Source organism: Camelus ferus, chromosome 15 (genome assembly GCF_009834535.1).
Source record: "Camelus ferus isolate YT-003-E chromosome 15, BCGSAC_Cfer_1.0, whole genome shotgun sequence".
In the NCBI taxonomy this organism is placed as follows: domain Eukaryota; kingdom Metazoa; phylum Chordata; class Mammalia; order Artiodactyla; family Camelidae; genus Camelus; species Camelus ferus.
Window position 1 is genome coordinate 18,815,373 of NC_045710.1, and position 24,315 is coordinate 18,839,687.

At 47.3% G+C, this 24,315-nt stretch overlaps 2 protein-coding genes across 6 annotated transcripts in view; both read right to left on the reverse strand.

Annotated features, from left to right (window-relative positions):
- On the reverse strand, nt 1-14,086 carry MPV17 (mitochondrial inner membrane protein MPV17). 5 transcript variants are annotated; one of them, XM_032497247.1, is made up of 8 exons: nt 13,979-14,086; nt 9,496-9,570; nt 2,990-3,105; nt 2,695-2,787; nt 2,505-2,600; nt 2,224-2,256; nt 1,909-1,961; nt 1-942 (listed from the first exon to the last, which is right to left on the reverse strand). In XM_032497247.1, exons 2-8 carry the CDS (start codon nt 9,563-9,565, stop codon nt 873-875), a joined length of 531 nt encoding a protein of 176 aa, XP_032353138.1. In that variant the 5' UTR covers nt 9,566-9,570; nt 13,979-14,086; the 3' UTR covers nt 1-872. The 5 variants fall into 5 exon arrangements, with proteins under 5 accessions (XP_032353138.1, XP_006189784.2, XP_006189783.1 ...); XM_006189722.3 differs by lacking the exon at nt 13,979-14,086 and adding an exon at nt 10,208-11,496; XM_006189721.3 differs by lacking the exon at nt 13,979-14,086 and adding an exon at nt 10,069-10,137.
- The window catches only part of GTF3C2 (general transcription factor IIIC subunit 2), a 20,218-nt gene continuing 8,535 nt past the window's right edge, over nt 12,633-24,315 (reverse strand). Inside the window, exons 4-19 of the mRNA XM_032497240.1 lie at nt 23,569-23,854; nt 21,645-21,739; nt 21,162-21,239; nt 20,917-21,015; nt 19,583-19,810; nt 19,297-19,408; nt 18,979-19,087; nt 17,869-17,894; nt 17,554-17,683; nt 15,596-15,740; nt 15,341-15,502; nt 15,076-15,163; nt 14,686-14,814; nt 14,227-14,379; nt 13,979-14,086; nt 12,633-13,675 (exon numbers count right to left, since the gene is read on the reverse strand). Of these exons, the coding sequence (XP_032353131.1) occupies nt 13,457-13,675; nt 13,979-14,086; nt 14,227-14,379; nt 14,686-14,814; nt 15,076-15,163; nt 15,341-15,502; nt 15,596-15,740; nt 17,554-17,683; nt 17,869-17,894; nt 18,979-19,087; nt 19,297-19,408; nt 19,583-19,810; nt 20,917-21,015; nt 21,162-21,239; nt 21,645-21,739; nt 23,569-23,854 (2,167 nt within the window). The 3' untranslated portion in view covers nt 12,633-13,456. The remainder of the gene's footprint in view (nt 13,676-13,978; nt 14,087-14,226; nt 14,380-14,685; nt 14,815-15,075; nt 15,164-15,340; nt 15,503-15,595; nt 15,741-17,553; nt 17,684-17,868; nt 17,895-18,978; nt 19,088-19,296; nt 19,409-19,582; nt 19,811-20,916; nt 21,016-21,161; nt 21,240-21,644; nt 21,740-23,568; nt 23,855-24,315) is intronic.

Sequence of the window (24,315 nt, forward strand, 5' to 3'; positions counted from 1 at the left end):
TGGCTTATAAACAACAAACCTTTATTTCTCACAGTTCAGGAGACTGGGAAGTCCAAGATAATGGTGCCAGTAGGTTTGGTGTCTGCTTTCTGATTCATAGATGGCATCTTCTTGCTGTGTCCTCACATGGACTCTTGCTTTGCCCTTATGATTTAATCACTTCCCAAAGGCCCCCACCTCCTAATACCATCACCTTGGGCATTAGGTTTTCACCATACTAATTTGGGGAGGATATGAACATTTAATCTATAGCACATGGGTTCAAGTTTCTACTCTGCCACAAACTCGTGGTGTCAACAGGTCACCTCACTTCTGTGGACCCCAGTGTCCTCATCTAAAACAGGAGACTGGGCTTGGTGTTCTCCAGGCTTCTTTCCAAGCTCTAGAAAATTCAACTCCCCAGTAGTTTTCTGCTAAGTCTTACTTATTGCCTCTGTAGGTTGTGGATGACCTACTTAGTAACATATTTATGGAGGCACCATATAAAGGGTTTGAGGGGATCTCCCAAAATGGAGCTACACTAGGGCTGGGGAGGTTTAGAAAAACAAATGTGTGCCCATGAAGAATGGGGATGAGTGGCATTTGCAAGGATATGAGTATAAACCAAAGTTGACAAACTCATATAGTTCAACAAGTACTTATGGAGTGCCTACTATGTGGTGGCTATAAGACCATTATCAAGGTTTTGGTGATTTCAGTAGGAGTCAGGTTACATTTTAGAGTGAAATTGCCTTTCAGAGTGTTAATCCCATCAAGTTCTGCCCAGGCATCGAACCCCGTGAAAACTGATGTGCCCACTTTGAGGAGGTGGTCTGACCCTTCCAGGGTCAAGCTGTATCACTGCAAGGTGGAAACAATAGAGTGAGGCAGGCTTAGAGCCGATGTGCCTTCCAGGACAGGTAGGAGTTCCAGATAACAGCAACACACTGGACAACAGCCAACCTAAGGAACAGGGATGGCATCATGAAGAAGAGGAAGAATAAGGAGCAAGCAAGCAGGGAGAGATGGCAAAGTGCAGTGCAAAAGGAGGGATTACCTCCAAGAACATCCAGATTTAGGTCTCCTTCCTTCAGCCCCCATGAAGGGATGTGTGGTTCAGACCAGAGGACCACCAGCTCAGGTTCTGGTGCTGGCCCAGAGCTCTGTCTCCCAGACAAGAGCCTCAGAGTTAACCCCCTTCAGCAGCCATCTTTCCATGCATGGCTGTTATTCACACTCCCGTCCAGGCTCTTTCTAGATACACGTCTGTCCATCTTGTACAGATCTCATCTTCCAAAAATGGGCTGCCCACCATATAAAGTAGTACCTCTTCTTTATTTTAAATTTACCTTGCTCTAGTTTCAAAGAGCACTGCAAGGACCCTAAAGCTTAGGATTTGGTTCATAAGCCTGTATTCCTTTTAGCTATGCTATTCATGTCAATTTTGATCCTGTTCCCTCTAAAGAGTTTCCTGTTTTTTCCTGTTCCCAAAGCCACTTCCAATAATTTAACCACTCATCTTGAGTTCCACTATATTTTTTATTATGGTTTCAGCAACTTCCTGTATTACGTAGGGTAAAATAATACTTTGCTGTGCACTAACCTGACCAAGTTCCCACTAGTCTACCTTTCTGCCTAACCTAGGCTGAAGCACAGTAGGCATTGTCCCTGCAGATATGCCACAAAAGTTAGAGACAAGGGTTGTGGAGCAAAAGTCTTCCTAGGAAGATGAAAGAAGGCCAATGGGCAGACACTGGGACAGCTGTGTAACAGATGAGAGGTTCTGAATAAAATGCTCAGGAGTCTGAGGACCTCTGACCAGGGCAGAGTGTTCTGGAGGGTCTAAGTAAGTTAAAATGAGAATCAATTTGTCTCTAATTGTTCATAATGTACATCTTCCTTGAAGAGTGGGGCGGGGATCTGTCATACCTGTAATGAAGAGGGACCAGGTAGAAGTTGGCTAACTGCACGGCAGGCCAGAGCTATAAGAGAGAGAAGGTAAAGGTTGGGGGGCTGCCTCCATCACCTGACCCAGGCTCACTGCCCTGCCTGGCCTTACTCCAACTTCTGCAGACAAGAACACGCTGCACAACCAGGTGAGTGCTTCCCTGAGTACAGTGCCCACACCAGGAATGAGAGAGTAATCCCAACTGAGGGATTTCTGTGTCAGGAGGACCCCCAATCCCTGGGTACTTCTGGACTCAAGAAGGCAGGAGAACAGGCAACTGAGGGGTCAGCTCTTACATAGTAGTTAGTGATGAGGGCATCAGGATAATCCTGAGGAGACAAGAGAAGGAACAAGTGAACACCTGCATTTCCAAGTGGCTCCCACCTCCCAGTCTGAGTATCTCATACAGACTTCTGTTCAAAGGAGACACTCCTGCACCCCACCCCCTCAGGACCCCACCACCTCCTCCCCTCCCCTACTTGTGCCTCTACCCTTCCCATCCCCATGAAGCCTGCCTCATTCCCCCAGGCCTGCCAGTCTGCCAGCCAGAGATTGTCCCCACACCTGCCCAGCTCACCCGCTGGAGTTTGGCCCAATTGTCCTGGGTTGATAGTCCATTGAGGGTCCCTACCAGTGGGAGGAAACAGCCTAGAAAACATGGGGCAAAGCCCCCCTAGGGAAGAGAAATTAAAAGGCCTGTGAGCACCTAAACCCCTGCCCTCCCCCAACATGGCTTACCCTTCCCAACTCCCTTTCTTTCTGCTCACCTGATCCAACAGCATCTTCTTTAGTGCATCCACCTTGGTGGTCCCAGGGATGAGCCGGTCCAAAACCCTATACCAGCCTCCTACTACAGGGCCCTGAAAGTAAACCCCAGAGAAGGGAACAGGGATGCAGAGGGGAGATCTAGGCTTTCATATAACAAAGCTCCTCCCCTGAGCATTAGAAACCAAACCCCTGGGAAGCAGACACTCAAGGTTGGCTAAGATGTGAGAGGGGCCAAGAAAAACTAAAGGATGACAGGGAACTAAGACCACTGTTCAATCCACCAGCAGCCCTTACCACAAAGCCACAGCCCAGAGAAACCATGGTCAGGGTCCGGCCAGTCTGGTGTTCCCGCAGACCTCGTCTCTCCACCAGCTGCTGTGAGATAACGTCACCCAGGCCCATCAGAGACCCTGTGCAGGGTACACAGGTGTCAGGATACTTCCCAGGGGCAGGGTGCCATCTCAAGAAGGGAGGTAAGTCTGCTGACTGAATGAGGCTCTGGCACTCTGAGCCCAAGGGCTTAATTTTGGGGCAAATGGCCAGTCTCTTCCTGCTGCCTTAAGGTGTCTAACAGGACACCTCATATGTGTCCTGTTAGAAACTGGGAGCAGCAGCCTTGAGCAGGCCAGGGCCCAAGAACTCTGCACTGAGCAGTGAAGGGGAGTCGGAGTCAGAAGCCACAGGTAGGAAGGAGAATCTAAGGTGCCAGGGGCTGAGAAGCACCAACTGTCAGGACTGGGAAAGCCTTCCAGATAATTCTGTGCAAACCCCTTATTTTAAAGGTATGGAAATGAAGGTCTGGGATCTAATATCCCAGCAGGTCAGTAAGTGGCTAAGCCAAGGCAAGAACCAGGTGGCTTGATTTCCTAGACGGTGTTCTTTCCAGGACACCGTACTATGAAAAGATCACGCGTAGAATGGTAAGGGATCCTGAGGGTTTTTTACCCCAGCTCAAAGCAAGACCCTGGCCAATGTCCTTCCCTTTGGTTTTGGGGTCTCTCTTTGTGGAGAACAGCAAGAATAACTCTAAAACATGAGTGCTCAAATGGTCCCAGGCAGAAGCATGACTGGCTGAGTTAGAGTTCCTGTGTGGAAGAGTCCCGGTCATCTCCTGGCCTGATCAGGTAAACCCAGGCCCCCATTCAAGACCCAGACTGAGCTACCAGTAGGTATTATGGCCATTTCTCCCCAGGTCTTTGCCCCCGCTTCCCCTCCCCTCACTTGCACAGATACCCGGCTCCAAGTGGCACAAGCTGGATACCCACACCTAGAAACCAAGACAAAAATTACCACTATTTACAGAGCCCCCACTCAGTTATGCTGGTGTGATGGTTTCTAGCAAACACATACTTCTAGGGCCGCTTGGGAGTGACCGTGTGACCTCTGGCTTGCCTGTCCATCTCACTGAGTAATGAGAGCCCCCTCCAGCCCAGCAGCCACCACTGTCCCTGTGCCCTCAATTAGCACTGGGCAAACACATCCTCATCCTTCAACCCCACTCCTTGGCCCAGAGCTGGCTCTGACGTCGGTGCTGGCTGCACACTCACTGCTCTTCCCCCGCACCCTCTGCACAGCTCTGCCCCTGGCCAGCCTCGTCACAGGCAGCTGAGTAAGGCCGAGAGCTGCGGCTGGGGCTGGAGCTGGGGCCAGGACACCCACAGGTGACCTAGGCTGCTGGCATGCCCAGCCGTGGAACAGCTCTGGGACCCTCAGTACACCCATCAAGGGAGCCCTGCCTCTCCTCTCCCTGAAACTCCCAGAGTGGTGGAGGTTCTTTCCAGAACATAGCTAGACTTGGCCTCCCAGAGGGCAAGTACAGAATCCTGGACATCTTTGTTCTTTTATCCCCCACCACACCTAAGCAAGCACCTGGAAGATGCTCAGAAATAAACTGAGGAGAAATGTCAAATGTATCATCCCAGAAAACAGGACTGTCCCAGGATGGGCACTGAGAATGCTGTCTAGCCCAACGGACCGCACTCAGGCTCATGGTGTGGGAGCAGGGGAACTGATGGCTTGCTCCACGCAGTTAGCACTTAACTCCATATCCCCCTGCCCTAACAACTTGGGGTCACCAGCTGCAAGCCCAGGGAGGGGAGTGAGCTGCTGTGGCACGCATAAAGGAAAGACTGACCCTGAGAAGGCCTGGGGAGGGTGGAACAGAAAGACAGCCACTGCTTAAGTGAAGGAACTAACAGTTTGCCCTTCTACTTTGGCAAGACATTTACAGTATACAAAGGGCTCTCACACATTTAATCCTCACAAAAGATCTGGAAGGTAGAGGTCACACCTCCCTTTAATGTCTTGGAGAGATGAGGTGACTTGGTAAGGAGTGAGCTGGGGCCTGAACCAGGCCTTCTCTCAAGGGGAAGCCAGCCGGAGGCCAGGGAATTCCCAGCACAGGCTGAAACTTGGGCTCAGGGGGCAGTGGCACCAAGAGGCTCCTGTGGCTGCTACTCACAGGGGGTTCCTGCCCAAACAAGGTCCCAAAGGCCTGCATATCAAAGACACTTCCTGGACTAAGGTACTTCCTCTCTGATTCCCCAGAATGTGTTCCTTTGTTCCTTGTCACTTTGTGGAGGGCAAGGAGCAATATTCCTGGGAGGGAAACAGTCACAAAGAAAGGTGTGTCTTCCCTCTTCAAGGCTTACCATCAGTCACACACGAGCTAGAGGCAGAGCAGGAATGAAAACCAAAGGGCCTGACTTCAAGTCCCACAGCCCTGGAAGCCTGCAGTCTTTGAGAAAGATGGATCCCAGGCCCCCAAACCATGCCCATCAGGCCGGAGAGATTACCAAGTGAACGGGCAGCAGCAGGAGTGAGTAGGTGGTGTGGAGCCTGCAGGCCTGCCAGTTCTGTCCCTTTCAGACAGAACACTGCCCAGGTCTTCCTCTGCCCACAGATCATCAGGGGCCTGCAGCAGCTCCAGGGTGGTCTAAGGCTTTGATCCAAGCATAGAGCAAGACCTGCATTTCTGGTCCAGGTGATTGTTTGAGCAGGAAGGACTGACATTCAGATTCCTCATCCCACCTTCCCCAACCCAGAGCCCAAACACGACCAAACCACTCTAGACTCTGGGGGTCTTCCTAGACAGATCTGGTTGGTCTGGACCCTCCAGTGTTCTGACTCTCCTTTCCTTGGACTTGTTTCCAGGGGGTTGGGGCTGGAGGCCAGCCGAGACATAGTGCCTGAGCCCTGATGGGGCAGGAAAAGGGGCTGCTGGGTAGTAATGCCCCAATGCCAGGCTGGGCGAGGAGCCCAGCGGGTAGACACTGGCGCAGGTTTGACATCATGCCCCTGGGTAGGTGCCAGTTCTCATGCCGTCACTGCAACCAGATTCAGCACGGGGTTGAGGTGGGGGTGGGGAGAGCCTACCCCTGAGCACAGATCTATTTGGGATCACCCCATGCCCACTAGTGGAAAAGCCCCAACTTCCACATCCTCTCCCTAGGCACAGGTGGGAGCAAGTTCTCCCCTTCTCCTATTGTAGTCCTCTCCTGGCTTTTGTGTGTGGACTCTCAGATGCAAGAAACTAAAATATCAATGGAAGATGAGAAGGCTAGGGGACAGGAAGTTGGAATGAAGAGCAGGAAGCGTGGCCTTGACTATAGGAGGCCTGGGTCTGCAGGTCCAGATGCTGGCATGTGGCCAGGGTACTGCCTCATTTCTCTCCAGAAGTCTCCAACAATTAAACAGCCCCTTGGGACAGGGGCTTTGTCTGGCAGAGCCTGGAGGTCACTGAAGCCCAGCAGTGAGAGGGGAGTGCCTCCTCTGGGATTGGTCAGAACGCTCTCCCCACTCCTGCCCTGAACCCATCCTCCTGCTAGAAAATGAGACCAAGCAAAGGCTTCTGTAGCTTGTCAGGTATCTTAAGCCTACACTAGCTGGGGCTACACTCAGCATTCTGAGGCCAAAGGTGTCTCAAGTGCAGGGCAGTGCACTGGGGAGAGTCTGGGTTCTAATGCCAACTCCACCACTGACCATGAGGCCTCATGCCTGTCACTCCCTCCTTGTGCCTCAGTTTCCTTCTCTGTAGTATCAGGGGCTGGACTGGATAGTCTCTAATGCCTGTTTAGCTCTCATATTCTGGCATAATTCAGACTCCAGGGAAACCAGTGTGTGCAGAAGTTCAGCTGCTTCCACAGTAGGACCAGAGTGGACTAAGAGGGATGGAGCTGGGCCCTCAAGAAAGGATGGGAGAAAGCTGACTCAGACTCTGAAGAACACACAGCAGACCTTTGCCCAAGATGCCCTGTTCCTGACTCTGGCGTGGCCAAAACTGGGTGTATCAGACACTTCTTTCAAACTATCTCAGATCTTTTTGATTCACTTATCTATTACTCCAGCCACAACTGCAGTTCACCTGATAGGTCCTTGTCTCAGGCCTATGCCTTACCTGGGGCTGAGCTGTTGATGCTTTGCCCGGAAACTATGCATGTGCAACCTGGTAGAGCATGGACGTTAACATCCCATGTGGCAAACCTTTGACCAATTTGGGATAAAGCTGGTGGGTAAAGGTTTCTCCTTTTCTCCAGAAAAGATTACTTACCCATAGAATCTTCAGAGGCATTTCAAAGAGCTTCTCAGTCAGTTTTAAGGGATTGAGCAGCCATGTGCCCTAAGCTGTACCCAATTTGATAATGCAGCCTTATATTGGCTATCCCTCCCCACCCCTCATGGGATTACTTCCTGCTCCCTCACAAAGTACCTGCAAAGAAGCTTCAGGCTCTGTTTTTTGGAGAACCAAGGTTAAGATAGTTATCCACATTCAGATTTATGGCAAGTGGAACAAACCCAACCCAAACACCACTTTAAAAAGAATAGCTTGTTGCATTTGGGTTGCCAATACTTATAGAAAGAGCCAATTCCGGGAGCCTTTAAGTTGCTTAAGCGTGTTTTGATTTCTAAACCATTTTCATAGAGATAATCTCTACACTGACTCTGTGAGGTCACATAACTAAACTCAAACTCTTAAGTGAGGAAACTGAGGCTCAAAGAGGTTTATTGTCCTGTCCTGATTTACATAAGTGCTATGGCTGAGATTCAAATCTTGGTCTTCTAATTCCAAGTCTGAAATCTCTATTCTGTTTTCCAGTGTGATGAGCTATCCCATGGGATCTTAGGACCTACTGTGCTGCGATCTAAAGACAGCTCAGCGAGCTAAATTCACCTCCTCCCTTTATTTGTAGTTTTATCTGAATACACTGAGCAGCAGGGAAGGAAAACTCTGAAAGGTTTTGGAAAGTCTAGAGAAAAAAAATGCTACCTAGAGCTTGCTTCAGGGCTGAGAGGGTACAGCGTCAGGAAGATGGGTGGGGTGGATTGGGGGGTGAAGTCACAGGGCTCTAGCACACACAGACCAGCACTCCCGTCCAATCACATATCTGCACTTGGGCCCCTTGGAGCTAAAGCTCCTACCTTTGTCAGCTGCAGATCCTTTGGGAAGGGACTCACAAGGATTATCCTTCCCTCCCTATTCTTGATGGCCACAAGGGGGAACCTTCCTTCCGGCAGTTAGGGTCCCTAAGGGAATCTGAGGCTGGGCAAAGGGCCCAGCGTGTCAGTTCCCATCACAGCCACACAATCCAGCATGAGTCACCACACACGCAGCCAGGTGAGTCATGCAGGCTGACGGACACTCTAAGGACAGGACGTGGGGTAGATGAGCACAGAAGGCTGGAGAGGGGCCCAGGGAGGGGCAAAAGAGTCCATCCCCTGGCCAGTCACACAGTGAAGTTTCTGGTGCTGATGTGTGGCTATTCCAGTAACAGGATTGCTGTTGCACCCTGGCTTTCATTAGCTCCCCCACCCCTTTCAACAGTCTTCTTCTCAAAAGCCCATGGTACTCATTAGAATCCTGTTCCCTTCCTCTAAACATAGGCAAGATCCCTGCCTGAACCTGATCACCCTTGCATTGTCCCAGTAGTTATAGACCTTCTAATCTTTTCCCCTGTAAAACTTATCTCTGTGCCATCCTCTCTCATATTAGCTAATCTGCAAAATGAAAATGGTAACAAATACAGGTAAATCACTGGGCTACCTTTGTGAGATTGCCTCTCAATTACTGGGTTTATAGTAAATATAAATCCTTGATTAGTATATTGTTTGGGGATCCAAACAATCCATAGGCAGTAAAACTACAAGAAAGGCAAAATAATGATGTAAACAAAACTCAGGAAATTGGTTATCTCTGGGGGTGTATGAATTAAGGACAGGCACTCAAGGGGTCTCAAAGCTGGGTGCTGATACAGGAGTATTCACTTTTATGTTACTCATATGGTACTTACGTATCTTAACCATTCTTTTGTGTGTTAAGATATATTTCACAATAAAAACAATACTAAGAAAACTAAACTAGGGTCAGAGTCTGATTCCAGCACTTATTAGGTGTGTGATCTAAGTGGACTTAAGTAATCTTAGCCTACTGACTTTTGTGGGGACCCTATGAGATAACGTGTGTTGAAAGTGTTTTGCACACTGTAAAGTGTTAAAGAAGCCTTTGTTTGTTTTCTAAGTTAAGGCCTCCTGGGGCAATGCCTTTATCCTAAAAGGATGACTCCTCAGCTTTTTAAGGACTTTTCAGATCCTACTTTACAGCTAGGCCACCTATGCATACCCCTTTCCTTAAGAACAGCCCTGGGGACCCTCCCTCCAAAACTGACTGGGTACAGCTTGGGATGAGAGCTAATCCTTCAAATGGGCTAAATAGAAGCAAAACATAAGGGAGGTGTTGTGGGGCAAGCTTCTGCCTCCCAAATCAGCCTGCTCCGGTACCACTCAGGTCTCACAGGGACACTCACCAGCTGTCAGGACCTGTACTTTCCATGGGTGAGCAGTCAGAGCCCGCTGATAAGCCCGCCAGAGAGCCATGCTTCCTGTCAAGGCGAGAGGAGATGGGGGTCACACTCACTGCCCCTCCCTACAATTAAAGAAACACTCATCTTTCCCTTCTGCCCACTTCCTCTCCCCTTTCCGTTTCCAGTAAGTCCTAAGGGGCAGAGGCTTCCTGTACAGGTTCCTCTTACAGGGGTCGCCTTAGACAATCAGGGAAGAGAGGAAGGCTGTGGGCGGCTATGGAATCCCAACGGCAGCCACCCGCCCACCCCACCCCCAGCCCCGAAGCACGGTTTTCTTGGGGCCTCCGTCCTGACCGAGACACACAGGAGGAAAGGTTTGCTCTGGCTTTCATCCAGAGCCTGGTCGGTCTCCAAATTCAGACTCTTAGTTGGAACCAGACCGCATCCTCCCTGACTCCAACTACACACCGGAAATAGAGCCTCTGACTCCCTGGGGCCTGGAACGGTCACCCGCGCTGCAGGAGCCCCGTGCGTGGGGCGCTTTAAGCCGGTCATTGCGGATCTCCCGCTACTCACCTGTGCGCGAGCTCAGCCCCTACCACGTGACCTGAACGGGAGGGACTTCCGCCCCAGATCCCGCCCCTTCCGCTAGGCTGCTCGCGAGGCTTTCCCCTGCATCCAGAGCAGGAATGGGAGTGGACTGCGCCGCTAATACCTGCGGAGGGCGGCTCCGCTCGGTGTGCGCCGGCTCTTGGTGTGGGGCTCGCCTGCCATACTTCCCACTTGGGTCCGACTTCTGCCCCCTGCCCCTTCTCTCCCCGGTGCCAGGGCCTCAACCTAGAAAGACCCTCACTGTTGCCGCGTCCGGAACTGGCCAAGGTCCTGACATCCTCCTCGGTCTCAAGAATCATAGTTTGGAAACTATGATTAGCCATAGTTAATTGCGTGCGTATGGGTGGGTTTTTTTTTTTTTTTTAAGTGTCTCTATGTTCTTCACTAGCCTCAACTGTGAGCTCCGAATGGGTGGAACTGGGTCTTGTTCGTATTTGTCATCCTCACAGCAACTAGTTCAATGCTTTGTCCACAGTAGTCTTTAGAAACGCTGCGTAAAGATGACTCCTCCAATAAAAGCACTGGAATTACTGAACTTCAGCACATTTAGGTACTGGTTTCATAACTAGTGGGCTGTGCAGCTTTCGTCATCACTAGCCTTGAACTTAACGTTCCTCACCTGTGAAATGAGAAGGTCAGACTATGCATTTTTTGAAACTGGACTCCTCAGTTTTGGAGGTTTATAGAGGTTTGGAGAGGAAGCATCACAGGTTCTTCTTTACCTCAACTTTTTTTTTTCTTTTAATGTGTATGCTTCTATAAAGAGCCACTTTTAAGCAAAGGGGCCCACAACTAAAAGTGTTTGGAAACCAATAGGTTAGGTGACTTCCTTTCCAGCTCTAACATTTTAAAATTTTGTGAATATAGTGCAACATCCTTTCTAGGGTGGTGGAAACTCCTGGGAGTAGATTTGTCAGGCTGGCAGCCTTTGCCTAATTATCTCCAGGGAGCCCACATTTTAGGAGACAGCCATATCTGACTCTTTCAGGCTCTCTACCTGGTTAGCTCCAGCTCCAATGTACTCAATCCCTGTATGATTAAGGCAGGGAGAATCCCGTCACAGACACTGCAGAAACCTAGTAAGGAAGCAAGGGAATTCGATGCCACAGGTTTCTGTATGAAAAACACCATGTTAGAGGAGTGAATTTACAGTAGTAAATGTAATAGGAGACTAAATATGCTAAGTTGGAAAGTTGTATTCTGAAGTCAGACTGTCTAGGTTCAAACCCCAACAACACCAATCAGTAGTTATATGACCTCATTCAAAGTGCTTAACCTCTCAGAATCTTATCTTTACGATGTAAAATGGAGCAATACCAACTTCATAGGATTAAATAACATATGCTAAAGTATCTGAAGTAGATCAAGTGCTTAATAAACACTTGTTTATCCTCTTTTCCTTCCTTTCCTCTTGGGAACACATGGGAGGGAGACTAATTTTACCAGAGATATCTGGGAAGCTCCTTGATGAAGGTGGTATTTGAGCTGGGACCTTAAAGGATGAATAGGATTTAGGTGGAGATGGCAGAAAAGTACACTCCAAGAGAGACTATTGTGAGCAAAGGCACAAAGAAGTACAAGAACCCTTGGATAATATGAAGTGGATATATTGGGAGGGAAGATTGGATGGGGAGTGGCCTGGGGAGAAAAGGGTTTATGGGAGAGAAAAAGTGCAAGGGCTGAAAGCATCTTCCTGATTTTCCTTTGGAGGTTGAGATTAGGGCAGAGACTCGGCAGCAGGTGTAGGGCTGCCTACACCAACCTTCCACCTCAACAGTGTGAAATGTTGAGGTCCCATCTTTTCTAGCTCTGAGAGTGGGATTTCATGATGCAGTGTCAAGGGGCCTCTGTGTAGAATGAGCAAAGCTGCTCTGCAATGGGAAGCACTTCCCACTAGTCCTCTCAAAAACAAAACTGGCATAACCTGAGCTGGATCACAACAGGATGGTGCAATACCTGGCTCCTTTGCACTGACGTGGGTTGCAGTCACTCTGCTGCTAACAGACTAGGTTGCCTCCAGGTCTGTTTCCTCTTCCATACAGGGAAGAAATTTAACTACTTGATTCTTTTCCTCTTAAAGGGGATATTTTAACATATAAGTTCCCTACACTGGAGAGGCAGAAAGCTGTTCCCAGATACTTGGCCAATCAGTCTAGAGTGCCAGTTTTGTTCCAGGTAGGCACTGAACTAATCTCCATTCTCTTCAATAGGAACAGGCTGCATGTTTTTCTCTATTTCCTGAAGTCATCTGACTACTTCCCCCCAAAACCTCAGATTGTACTCATACATTCTAAGACTATGGTTTGCCTACTCCTTGCTGGTGTCTATCCTTGCTTAGAAGGCAATATTACAGTCACTGTGAATCTGCAACATCTCACAAGAGGGCTCTAACAAGATGAGATATAATACACTACTTTACTTGGGTTCTCAACGTCTCCTATATAGTTGAAATAAAGTAGCTAACCATGTTTAATAAGTCAACAATGCCATAGAATCACGAAGGATCAAAAATCATGACGTGTAAAGAATGGTTAAAGTAACTGAAGATATTTAATCTACAGAAGAAAAGACTTGGGAAACATGATAGCTATTTTTAAATACTTAAAAGGGCAATCACAGGGAAGAATGACTATATTTCCTAACACCCACGGTAAAATTTATAGAGGTAAGCTCTTTGACTTGATATAAAGGAAGATTTTTTTAAAACATGACTGGGGGTGTTCAAGAAGGGTCAGATGACCAGTGATTGGGAATATTTCATAAGCAGGAGCAAGTTAAGATCTGAACCACTGTTCTGTTGGCAGGGTGTTTGCGGTGTTCCTTAGTTAAGGAAGCACTATGAGCAGCTTCAGTCCAATAAATTACTATCACCCCCTTGTGGGCCTGTGTGTTGGGTACTCAAAAGAGTTGGGAAGGCAGTAATATTGGATCCTGGAATACAGTCAGACAGGAGCCTTCATGCAGATACCTTTTCCAGTTCTCCAAACACCCACTCACATGTGGTCTCAAAAACACCCAGTACCTTTACTTAGCTTTACCCACTTCACAATATGCTCAATATGAGCAATCTGACTCCCAAGCCTAGGTCAGGCCTGAGTGTTTCTTGTGAGTCATGGTTCTAGGCTGAGGAGCCTTGAGAGTTAGCAGAGGGAGAGCCCCCCTGCCCGCGGGGAGCTGTGATGACAGGAGAAGTCTGTGGAAGGAGAGGGATCTAAGGAGTCCTGGGGAGGCAGGTCTAAAGGTCCAGGCCTGGCAGCATCACTGTCCAGGAAGGCCCCAGTTCCTATGGCTGTGTGCTTGGGGCCAACTGTTCTTGGCAGATTTCATTCCAAGGGTCCTATGGGGACCACAACTAGGGACTGGGCAGAAGGCGATGGCTGGTTGGAGAAAAGCCAGGCCCTCTAGTAGGGGAGGCTGGCTGAAACATAGCATTGAAGTGGGCACGGCTTTCAAGCTGCATACGGTGGCCCAGTGGAGAAGTGAGTCCACGGACAAAATGAATCCGAACCAGCCCTGACTGCCCCCCAGAGACCAGCCATCCATAGGAATCCAGGTTTGGGCTGAAACGTACCTGGGAAAAGAATAGAAAAACAGGAGAGATGCTCACAGTTGTTGCTTTAGGGTGAGTCCTAGCTGTAAGAGCAAAAAAAAATGGGCCACAATCTGAAAGGACAGGACCACGATGGGGTAAGAGGTAGGAATGAGAAGACCATGAATGAGGTATGTCTATCGTGCTCTGGAGGATGAGGCTGCTGGAGCTGTTTTCCCTCCTTTGCCATCTCGGTTACCTTTTCATCTCCCATTTCGTTGATCACAGGCCCAGAGTTGGGAGAAAATGAGACGAAGGATGGCGAAGATGAGACAAGGTTCTCACCTTATGAATAGCTTCCAGCTGCAGCCTGTCCAGGCAGAGCTGCGAGTGCCCCTCTCCCTCCTGCATGCGCAGCATTGGTTCTCTGTGGAGCAGATCATGGAATGAACCCTGGGAAGGAGGGGTGTGATAGGAGAGAGAAAGCAAGCAGCTTCTTAGTTTTGCATCTTTGAGCTGGAACTCCTACTATACAAGGACTCAAATTTTCTACTTTTTCTAATGCCACACCCATTCTCCTGGCCTCAACTTACCAAATCTGTGTCTTGAAAGAGCAAGTAGTGATGGTTGACAGTTTCAGCATAAGTTCGAGCCTTGGGAGGGTTGGGGGCCCCAGATGAAGCAGAAGAGTGGTCTTGACCTTCAGGACTGTCCTGATATGGCATCAGATCTGCTTTATATATAGGCTAGAAAGGAAACCGTGAGATTAGGTTATATAATACTGAAAACTGAATACAAGTTAAAGAGAGAAAATTGGTTTGGAGCAGGAGAGACTCAAAGGTGGAAGAAAGTAGTATGTTTAAACATACGTTCAGATGCACGAGGGTAGGAAAAATTATACATAACTCTGTGCTATGACTTCAGAAAGACTATCAGGGCTGGGAGCCCTAGTACTAATTTGTACTCTCCTGCTAATTGGTAGCACTAATTTGGGAGGTCATGTGGATTAGGACCCAACAGATGGTGCTGCTATTAAGTATTCATATACGTACAAATCTCCGCTCTATCGGTCGCTTGACGTTTATTGGGTTCAGTGCCATATCAGGCAATATAGCTGCAATGAGCTCCCCAGATATATCTCCTGCGGCTATTGTCCCAAGCCAGTCGGATCCTGAAAGACTCTAATAAGAAGAGACAGATTTTTTTTTCATTCATTCATTCATTCAGTCGTTCATTCATATACATTCAGTTCTGTGAACTGGTCTGGGGAGGGAAACATTCACACAAACAAAAATGAGTTTATCATAACCCATATCCTTGATACAGTTACCACACACCTATCTTCTCTTTCTATCCAAAACTACTGCCTCTTTATGACCACCACTAGGTGAGTAAAGGAACTGTTTTCCTGTGTAATGAAGGTTTCGAAGAGAGGGGCTCACCCAGACAGTGCCTTTTCGAGGAGCAGTGAAGTAGGCCTTGAAACCAAGGTAACCAGCATCAATATAATGAATTCCACAGAGTCCATAACTGTAAAAGAAAAAAGAAAAAAAACTTCCTTTTCCTAAGATTCATTTCTTTTCCCAGAATTCAAACTCCCTCAGTGAGACAACCCTCAACCGTTCTCTCCCCAAAATAATCTTGCACACTGCACCCCAGCCCTCAGGGCCTGTCCCCAGAGCCCCTCCTCTCTCCACCCTGCCGTACGAGGCATAGCAGTTGTCCTGAGCCACAGTGACACCATTGTAGGGGAGCAGCCAGGCCAGCTCTGTACTCAAGAAGCGCTTGATAGAGTTTATTGGTTCATAAGGTCGTCGAAGGTCCCAGAATTTGATTTTCCGGTCGCTTCCTGCAGAGACTAGGAAATGACTGTGGGAAGATGGGAGAAGATCAAATCTGAACAAGTCTGGAAGAGTCAGCCTGTCCCAGTCTTCACCTCCCACCTCCACAATTCTCTGATACCTGTTAGCTTTGCACCACTGAAGGGTGCGCACAGCCTGGTCATGGGCTAGGAAACACTGGAAGGGGTAGAGCTTCAAGGAGCCGTCAGAGAGCCGTATCCGCTGCAGAGGCGAGTTTGTGGGAAGGTTCCAGAAAACTACCATGCCTGAGATAGGGACAGAATGTGTAGGTATTAATGTCAGGTTCTCTCTTCCTTGCTCTAATTTCTTTCTCTGGCTTCTAGGATCTATGTCTTCTGCCCTCTGGGTCTCTTAGATCTGATCCCTTAGGAACGGATATAGAGACCATGATTAGCTAGCCAACATTCCCTCCACGGTTTAAAGACTCAACCTGATATTTTCAGTTCCAATTCTCATCAACAAAAAAGTAATAGCTCAGTCTGGGATCTGCAGTTGAAAGATAGGTTGAATACACCCAGTAGCCTCTACTCTCTACTAAATATAAGTAAAGGGATTTTTCTTTTTTAAAGCATAAACCCTCTAGGACAGGGTTGGCAAACTACAGCCCATGGGCCAAATACAGCATGCTGCCTGTTTTGGCAAACAAAGTTTAGAACACAACCACACCCATTTGTTCACCCAATGTCTGTGGCCGCTTTCATTTTACAATGGCAGAGTTGGATAGTTGCAACAATGGCCAGACAGCCTGCAAAGCATAAAATATTCACCACCTGAACTTTTACAGAAATGTTTGCCAATTTCACTCCAAGGCAAAGAGAACAGGCAAGGAGCCAAAAGTAAGCCAAAAGGAGTGGAATGGAAAGGAAAACAAATGGACAAATAGAAACTAACTCAGCTGACCTAAAACAAGTTGACCCCTGACCAGACTGGCAAAGGATGAGGTAATCAAAAGTATAACTCTGATAAAAATAAAAGACAAATTACAGAACAGTAAGAATTTAATAAACAAAAGTTGGAGAAAACATGTGAAGCTAAAATTCCCTTCATACATAAACTCAGGAAACGTAGAACCTAAGAGCCTTTCTTGAAAAAACTTGACAGTAAATTACAGCTAAGCAATGTAGGTAATTCAGCAATGGAGGGGGAGACTGAGATGAAAGGACTGCTAGAGACGTGCAATCACTTCAATACAGAGTTAAGATAAGTAACTTTGGGAATTAAGAAGGAAAACAGCATCGAGAATCACATCCCATGACAATGTAAGAATAATACCACCAAAAGAAACACAATTAGAAGATGGAGAGGCAGATGACAGGAAGCAGTGCTAATTTCCCTACCTCCCAAGCAGAAAGTCTACTGATGTGCCTAGAAGTGAAATTGTCATTTAGAAACAACTACAACCTAATAATGCCAATTGCTTATGTTATTTATAACCTTCTATTTTTTCCTTTTTAATCTTAAAAGTATCTTTATACAACGTCTCTATGGTGAAGGAACATTCATGGAGAGCTTAGCTAACCTTTCAGTTTCACTTGCCTTCTTCTTCTATAAAATTGAAGTATAATTAAATGTAATCCTTTTTAAAAAAAAAAAAAATTTTTAGGGGGAGTAGTAGTTAGGTTTTTATTTATTTATTTATTTATCCTTAGTGGCAGTACTAGGGGTTGAACCCAGGACCTTGTGCAGGCTAGGCACGCACTCTACCTCTGAGCTATACCCTTCCCTCTAAATTTAATACTTTTTAATCTAAAACAGTTTCTAGAGTATGATCCCATTTTTATAGAATTTGTTCTCTCTCCATCTAATTTTTTTATCTTTATACATGCATAGAGAATCACATAAAATCAACTCATAATTATTTTTTGAGCAGAAAAATTCTAGGGACTTTTTTTCTTTCTTCTTTGTGTTTTTTCACATTGCATGAATATATGACCATAATAATCATGTAACTATATAATGTCTAACACTAAACCAAAAAGGAAACAACAGCCAAAAAAACAAGCATATATAAAAGTTTAAAGAGCAATTGCTCCTTACGTTTTGTTTTGTTTTGTTTACCATTATAGTATCCAGCAGCCAGGTGGTGGTGGGGCCGGGTAGGCATCCAGGCCAGGCTAAGGCACTGACCACACTCAGAGGGGTCCGAAGCTTGCATAGACCCCACCTGCAGGGTTGCCACACATTGGACCTGTAGGGACAGAAGAGACAGGACTAGGGTCAGGGATAACTATTGTTTGGAACGAAGGCTCAAATCAGTGACTAATCCAGCAGGATGGGTAGATTTTTCAGGGGTAGAAGGAGACTTACTGTGGAATCAGTAAGGGAGGCTCTAGAAGATGGAGCCTCAGCCAAGGTAGCAGGTTCCTCACTCACCTTATAAATGGCAGGCTTCATTGCATCTGTGAGGGAAGAAGAGCAGTAACTGAAGAAGAGCTCTGGGTCCAGAGGACTGAGGTCCTAATTAATCAAGCCTTGCTCTTAGATCAGCCCCCACCCTTTCAATAATGCCTTTCCCTTACGCTCTTATCTTGCCACCACCAAATGTATGAACCTGCCTATATCTGCCCCCCAAAATCTTCTTTCCTCCTGTTCTACCCTTCCTCCCATCAGAATGGCTAATCATGTCACTCTGCTTTCTTCTCATCCTCCCCTCTTCCAGAGTGTGGTTCATAGGGTTATCCTCCCCTTCTCCTGCACTGTCCACTTTCTCTCTGCCTACTGGATCACTCTCATATGCTCATGTAAACATGCACTCTTGTCTTCCATTTAAATCAAATGAACAAATCAAAGCCTTCTTTAACCCTTATTCACCTCCATCCTCCACCCTCATTTATATGAAAGAATTGTCTTCACTTCCTCAACCTCCCACTCCTTCCTCAGCCCACTCTTCCACCTGACCACCAAACACGGGATTTCTCAGGGTTCAAATCTGGGTGCCCTCTTCTTTAAATCCTCAGTACTGTTGAAAAATAAATTCAACAAATAAGGGCTGCCTTTCCCTGACCCCTGCCTCTTCTTGCTCATCTTCAGCTCTATACTCTCTCCTTCTCTTCACAACAAAGAGAGTGTTTATGTGTGATGGGAGGGCAGAAGAGGCTGAGGACAGAATTAGGGGGATGAAGGGTATGGCAGGGGAGTCAAGGCCCAGCCTCCAGCCTCAGCCTTCGGCAGCTCTTTACACATCCAGTTAACTGTGGTGGCAAGAGGGGGAAGACCAGAGAGCACAGGAGAGCAGGGAAGAAGGGGAGATAAAAGGTAGTGTGCTGAAAGGGGGCAGTTAGAAGACTGTAAAAGAGAGCAGCACAAGAGGGCTGCCCAAGAGAGGTCAAGAACAACGTGTGTGAAGTCAGAGTGGGAGAAGTGACTGGCTGAGGCCTTGTACTAGAGAGACTGGGCCCGGAGGAGTTCCAGGGGAGACAGATAGACCCCACTCAGCACTGGCCACAGCTAGAGCAGCCCCTTTCTCCCCGCTGTGCTACTCACCTGGGGGCTGCTGAGCCAGCAAGGCCTCAGGATGGGGCAGACTGAACAACAGCACCTTCCCATCTGAGCAGGCAAGAGCCAGGAGACCCAAGCGGGGCAGGAGAGGGGCCTAGAGAGAGAAACCAGGTCTGTGCTGAGGCTTGCTGCCTTCAGGCATCTCTCAGAACACTTTGAGGTTCTGGTCTCTGACAATATGGAGTTGCTGGGAAAACTCCACCCACCACTCTCCAACCTCCCTTCTCCAACTCTGGGAATACCCAGGGCCTCTTTGTTCTGGCTCTGAGTCCTAGGGCCTTCTCACAGTCAACTGGGAGGTACCTTCCGAGGGGTGCCTGGAAGCTCCCATGCTCCACTGGGGCAGAACTTGAGGTCCCAGATGCAGCCATGGTCGCAAGCAATCCCATAGACAAAGTGGGCTCTGTTGCCAGGACTGAGAAGAGAAAGCATGTGGGGAGAATGGGTAGGAAGGAGGGGCCTGGAGCTGCCAAAGCCTGTGCTCCCCTTGCCTCAACCCAATCTGAGTCTTTCCCCTGTTCCCTGCCCAGCCCCATCCTTCTCTCCCCCTCAACCACCCTCCCATGGCAGTGTCCCAGCCCCACCTCACCAGCTTTCTTGCTGCAAGGTCCCAAGGCCCCAGAGCTGGAGCAGCCCAGGGCCCGAATGAAGCTGGCTCAGTGGGTGTGTCTCATTCATGTCAGGGCTGGAGAAAAGGGCCACATACTGCGAGGCTGCTGCCCCTTCTGGCACTGGGCACCAGTCCAGAGCCCAGAGCGGTCCCCCCGTGAAGAAGGACACATCCCACCGCTCTGGGTGTGCTGTGATAGAGCTAAATCTAGAGAAAAGTCAGAGATGGGATGAACAAAGGAGTTAATAAAAGGTACTAAGGATCAGCAGGTGACTGGATCAATAAATTGTGATACATCCAGACAATGGAATATTATTTGGCACTAAAAAGAAATGAGTTATCAAGCCATCAAAAGGCACAGAGGAAGCTTAAATGCATATTACTAAGTAGAAGAAGCCCACCTGAAATGGTTACATACTGTATGATTCCAACTATAAGGCATTCTGAAGAAGGCAAAACTATGGAGACAGTAAAAAGATCAGTGACAGAGTTAGGGCTGGGGAAGGTGGGGGGTGAATAGGTGGAACACAGAGTATTTTCACTGCCCTGAAAATACTCTGAATGATACCATAATGATAGATACATGTCATTATGCATTTGCCCAAACCCACAGAATGTACAAGAGTGAACCCAAAGGTAAGCTGTGGACTTTGATTATGATGTGTCAATATAGGTTCATCAACTGTAACAAAGGTACCACTCTGGTGGGGGATGTTGATAATGGGGGAGGCTGTGCAGGTACGGGGCAGGGAGTATATAGGAAATCTCTGTACCTCCTCTCAAGCTTGTTGTGAGCCTAAAACTACTCTTTAAAAAAAAAACAAAAAAAACCTGTCTTTAAAATTTTGAAGGAAAAAAAAGGTAATGCAGACAGAAAGGGAGCTAGTGTAAACTAACTTAAGCAAGAGCCAGGATACCACAGTCCACAAGTGAGAACAGTCCTAGCCACCGTCTGTATCTTCCTCCTTCCCTTCCCAAAGTCTGTCTAGCTCTAGGCTCATCTTCAAAGATGATAGGCTGTACATTCTGGTTTACTACAGTGTTCTCTCTAGGGCCAGTCTGTCCAGGTCTATCTGAGTAGATGTGACCTTGAACACTAGCTTAACCTTCAGTCTTCCTAGGCTCCCTCAGTCTGGCCAACAGTGATGAGTGCTGCAAGTTAGAGGGGGTTGACCAGATTTAGCCAGCACTCCTACCCTTCGGACCAACTGGGCCAGCATTAAGGCAAGAACAGGGCCAAACTATCATCCCCTTCAACATTCATTTTTCCTATTTCTGTCTCCCAGAGTGAGAAAAAGAGATGCAATCCTCACCTGTTTATTCGGTAGAGTGTTCCATCTTCAGGAAGTCCTTCACGTTGTACAGAAAACAGTGGAGACTTCTCCTCCTGGGGCAGGTAGGGAGCTGCCTCACTGGGGGTAGGCAAAAGGAACAGCCTGAATCTGGAAGAGTTTCACCCATCCCAAGATTCCCATTATAAATCTAGAGTCCTCTGTCACCATTCCATCTCCAGTGATGTCACCCACTTCTAGACTTCAGAGATGTCTCTTCAACTTACAGTTCAGATAACAAGTGCCACTTCCAGGCTAAAGGAATCCATTCTGCAAACTCCCAGTATGAATACTTCTGGTCTCGGCTGGAGGAACAGAAGAAGCATTAATGAAGGAGGAGTGAAATTCTAGAGCAGTGCTGCCCAGTAAAACTTTCTGTGATGATAGAAGCAATCTACTATCTGTGCTAAGACACTAGCCACCAGCCGCAAGTGGACACTTGAAATGTGGCTAATGCAACTGAGAAACTAAACTTTCAATTATATTTAATTAATTGAAAATTAAATTTAAATGGCCTCATGCAGCTAGTGGCTACCATATTGGACAGCACAGCTCTAGAGCTCTTGCCTTTAGAGCAGTGTGTTTAGTTATGAATGTCTTTACAGTGTTCTACCCTGTGCCTTTCTGCCTTTCTGCAGCCCCACTCCTAGATCATCATTTGCACTCCACCACCACCCTTTCATCCCCAGCCCCCACCCCCCAGGTCTCACAGGTTCTTGGTGAGATGGAGGCACTTCCAAACAGGAGCCATGATGTGATTTGGTAAGCCATTGGGAGCCACTCCCCGGCAGTGTGGCTTCTGCTTCTGAGGATCAAATTGAAGAAAGTGTTAAGGAGAGAGAATTTCAAAGGCTGGAGAAAGTCCCCAGGAGCCAGCTTTCCCAGCTTTTACTTCTCTGCGCACTACTTCCTCTCTAACTTTTTCCCTATTTCCCTTAAAAGATTTATATCTCAACTACTACAATGACTTCTCCACCTTCTGCTCATACTCCTCTATCCCAACTACAAAAACCTGTTAACCTGTTTTCTGTTGATCTTCCTTGGTATGTCTCCATGGCACTTGATTCAGAGGGCTCCCATTTTCTTCCTGAAACTCCTGTCCCATGGGATAGTCTCTCCTTATTCCTAATATTATTGTACTATAATATAATATTATTCCTCACTAATATTCCTTCACGGGCTCTCCCTCCTAATAGGTTTGGTAGGTGATGGTATTTCCCAGAGTTCTTCTGTCTTCTTCTCAACCCTCAATACATGTACTCCTGGTAATCTCATCCCATGTCCCATGGCTTTGACCACCAATTTTATGCCTGATTATCAAGTTTACATCTTAATAAATATAAACTTTACTCAGTTTCAACTTTCCTACAAATTCTAGACCCATACACTGGGTACCAAGCCACACTAGAGCCTGAGGTAAAAGGAAGTATCAGTAATACAATTCCTGTCTTTATTTAAAATTTTGATATTTTCTTTATCATAGATTTGTTACAGTATTTTTGGTTTTTAAAATGCTGTATTGAGGTATTTATCTTGATTACTAAGGGGTTTGGTGTTCTCTGAAATGTTACACTTGGGAGAAGTAAGGCACAGGTCCCGTACATACGACTGGCAACCAGACATCTCCAGAAAGATGGCCCATGACCCACCAGTACCTCCAACTCAACATGTCAGAAAGTAAACTCATCACCTTCACCCGTCCTGTGTTCCCTACTCTTCCCATTTTCCCAACTTCAGTGTTGGAGAGTACCATCTAAGCTAGAAATTCCTACTCCTTCCTTTCCTTCAGCTCCCAAGTGCTGTTAATTCTCTTATACATCCCGTTTCTGCCACCCACCTTCTCTCCCTTCATTGCTTAATTTAGGCTCTCACTACCTCTCACTTGGAGAACTGAAGCTGTCTTCAACCGTCAACTGCAAATTTACCTATTTTCCTAACTGATTATGTTACTTTTCTGAAAACCTTTGTTGTACAGAGTTTCTGCTTGGCATGACTGAAGTTTTGGAAATGGATACTGGTGGTGATGGTTTCAGTACATTGTGAACGCACTGAATGCCACTGAGTTGTATATTTTAAAATGGTAAATTTTATGTTACATCTATTTTACCATAACTAAACACACACATACACCCTTTGTTGGCTCCCACCAATTTTAGTCCTTTCATCCTCTCTAATTTAATCTTCCTCACCATTTTACCCCCCGCCCTATGCCACAGCCATAACCAATTTCTGGGAAAACCATCCTCTCCAGCAAACTTCTGTTCCTTTCAAGACCTAGCTCAACTATTGTTTCTTGGTGAAATCTAAGCAGTTAATCATCCTTCCTCTATATGCCCAAAGCATTCTGTTTGCTCCTGGTATAGCACTTGTCACACTGTGAGCTCTGTGATGCAGGACTCTGTCTTATTCATGTTTCTGTTTCCTAGCACAGAGTAGATGCTCAATATCTGAACAAGTAATCTTAAATTACACCCTCAGCCCCCGCAATCTTGATTGTGTTTGAAGTTGCTCCTTTTTTAACCTATTTTGGCCATCCTAGGTACTAAGCCAAAGCTTTCCTTCTGGGCACCTTGCTGACCACCTAATAATCCTACTAACTACTTCCCCATTCACTTTCATGTCCGTTCAGGTTACCCCTGAAGTGGATCCTCGTGCGGTGCTTCGGGGAACTGCAGGCTCAGGGTCAGATGAGCTCTCACTTGGGGCCTCACTTTCTTCTCCATCTTCAGCCTCAACCTGGAGAACGAAGTCTTCATCCCGAGTGGTGTCCTCCTCTACTTCCCTACCTTGACAGACTGCCTGCTGCCGGCTTTTCTTCGGTTTGGTGGGGCTGCCCACCTTGGGGCTCTCAGGACAGGACACTGGAGCAGGCAGGGCTGTTGAGAGCTCTTCAGCCAGTTCCTGAAGATACAGAAGTGCCCTGTGGGACAGGGCAGAGTTACGGCCATACTCATAGACACTTAACCGAGAGCCCACTTTGCCAGACATTTGGCCAGTCCTTATCTCACTGGACCTTCCCAGTAACCCTGTGAAGCAGCTATTAATACCCCCTCCCCTTTGACAGATGAAGAAACAGAAACCCAGGAAAGTTACATGACATGGCCAAGATGATTCACATTACATCTGTGGAATCTGAACCCAGGTCTTCTGACTCAAGTCCAGAGCACTTTTCACCCTACCACAGTCAAAGATCATTGAGGGTAAAGGGAAAGAATGGAAAGGCACATATGTACTGACATATACTAGGCAGTAAAACTGCAATGAAGACTCAGAGGAAACTGTGAAAAATGTGATAGGATACGAGGTACAGAAAGAAACCTCCTAGGTAGACAAATTTAGAAACAGATAAAAGTTGCTACAGTAAGAGTTAGAGGACTGCTC

Excerpts from the sequence above, each read along its gene's own strand:
- MPV17 (XM_006189722.3), bottom strand. The coding sequence starts at position 10,427 with ATGGCTAATCATAGTTTCCAAACTATGATTCTTGAGACCGAGGAGGAT. Across the intron at positions 9,571-10,207 it reads AGCGGAGCCGCCCTCCGCAG|GAAGCATGGCTCTCTGGCGG; the intron begins GTATTAGCGGCG and ends TCGCCTTGACAG. Across the intron at positions 2,257-2,504 it reads ATTGGGCCAAACTCCAGCGG|GATTATCCTGATGCCCTCAT; the intron begins GTGAGCTGGGCA and ends TTGTCTCCTCAG.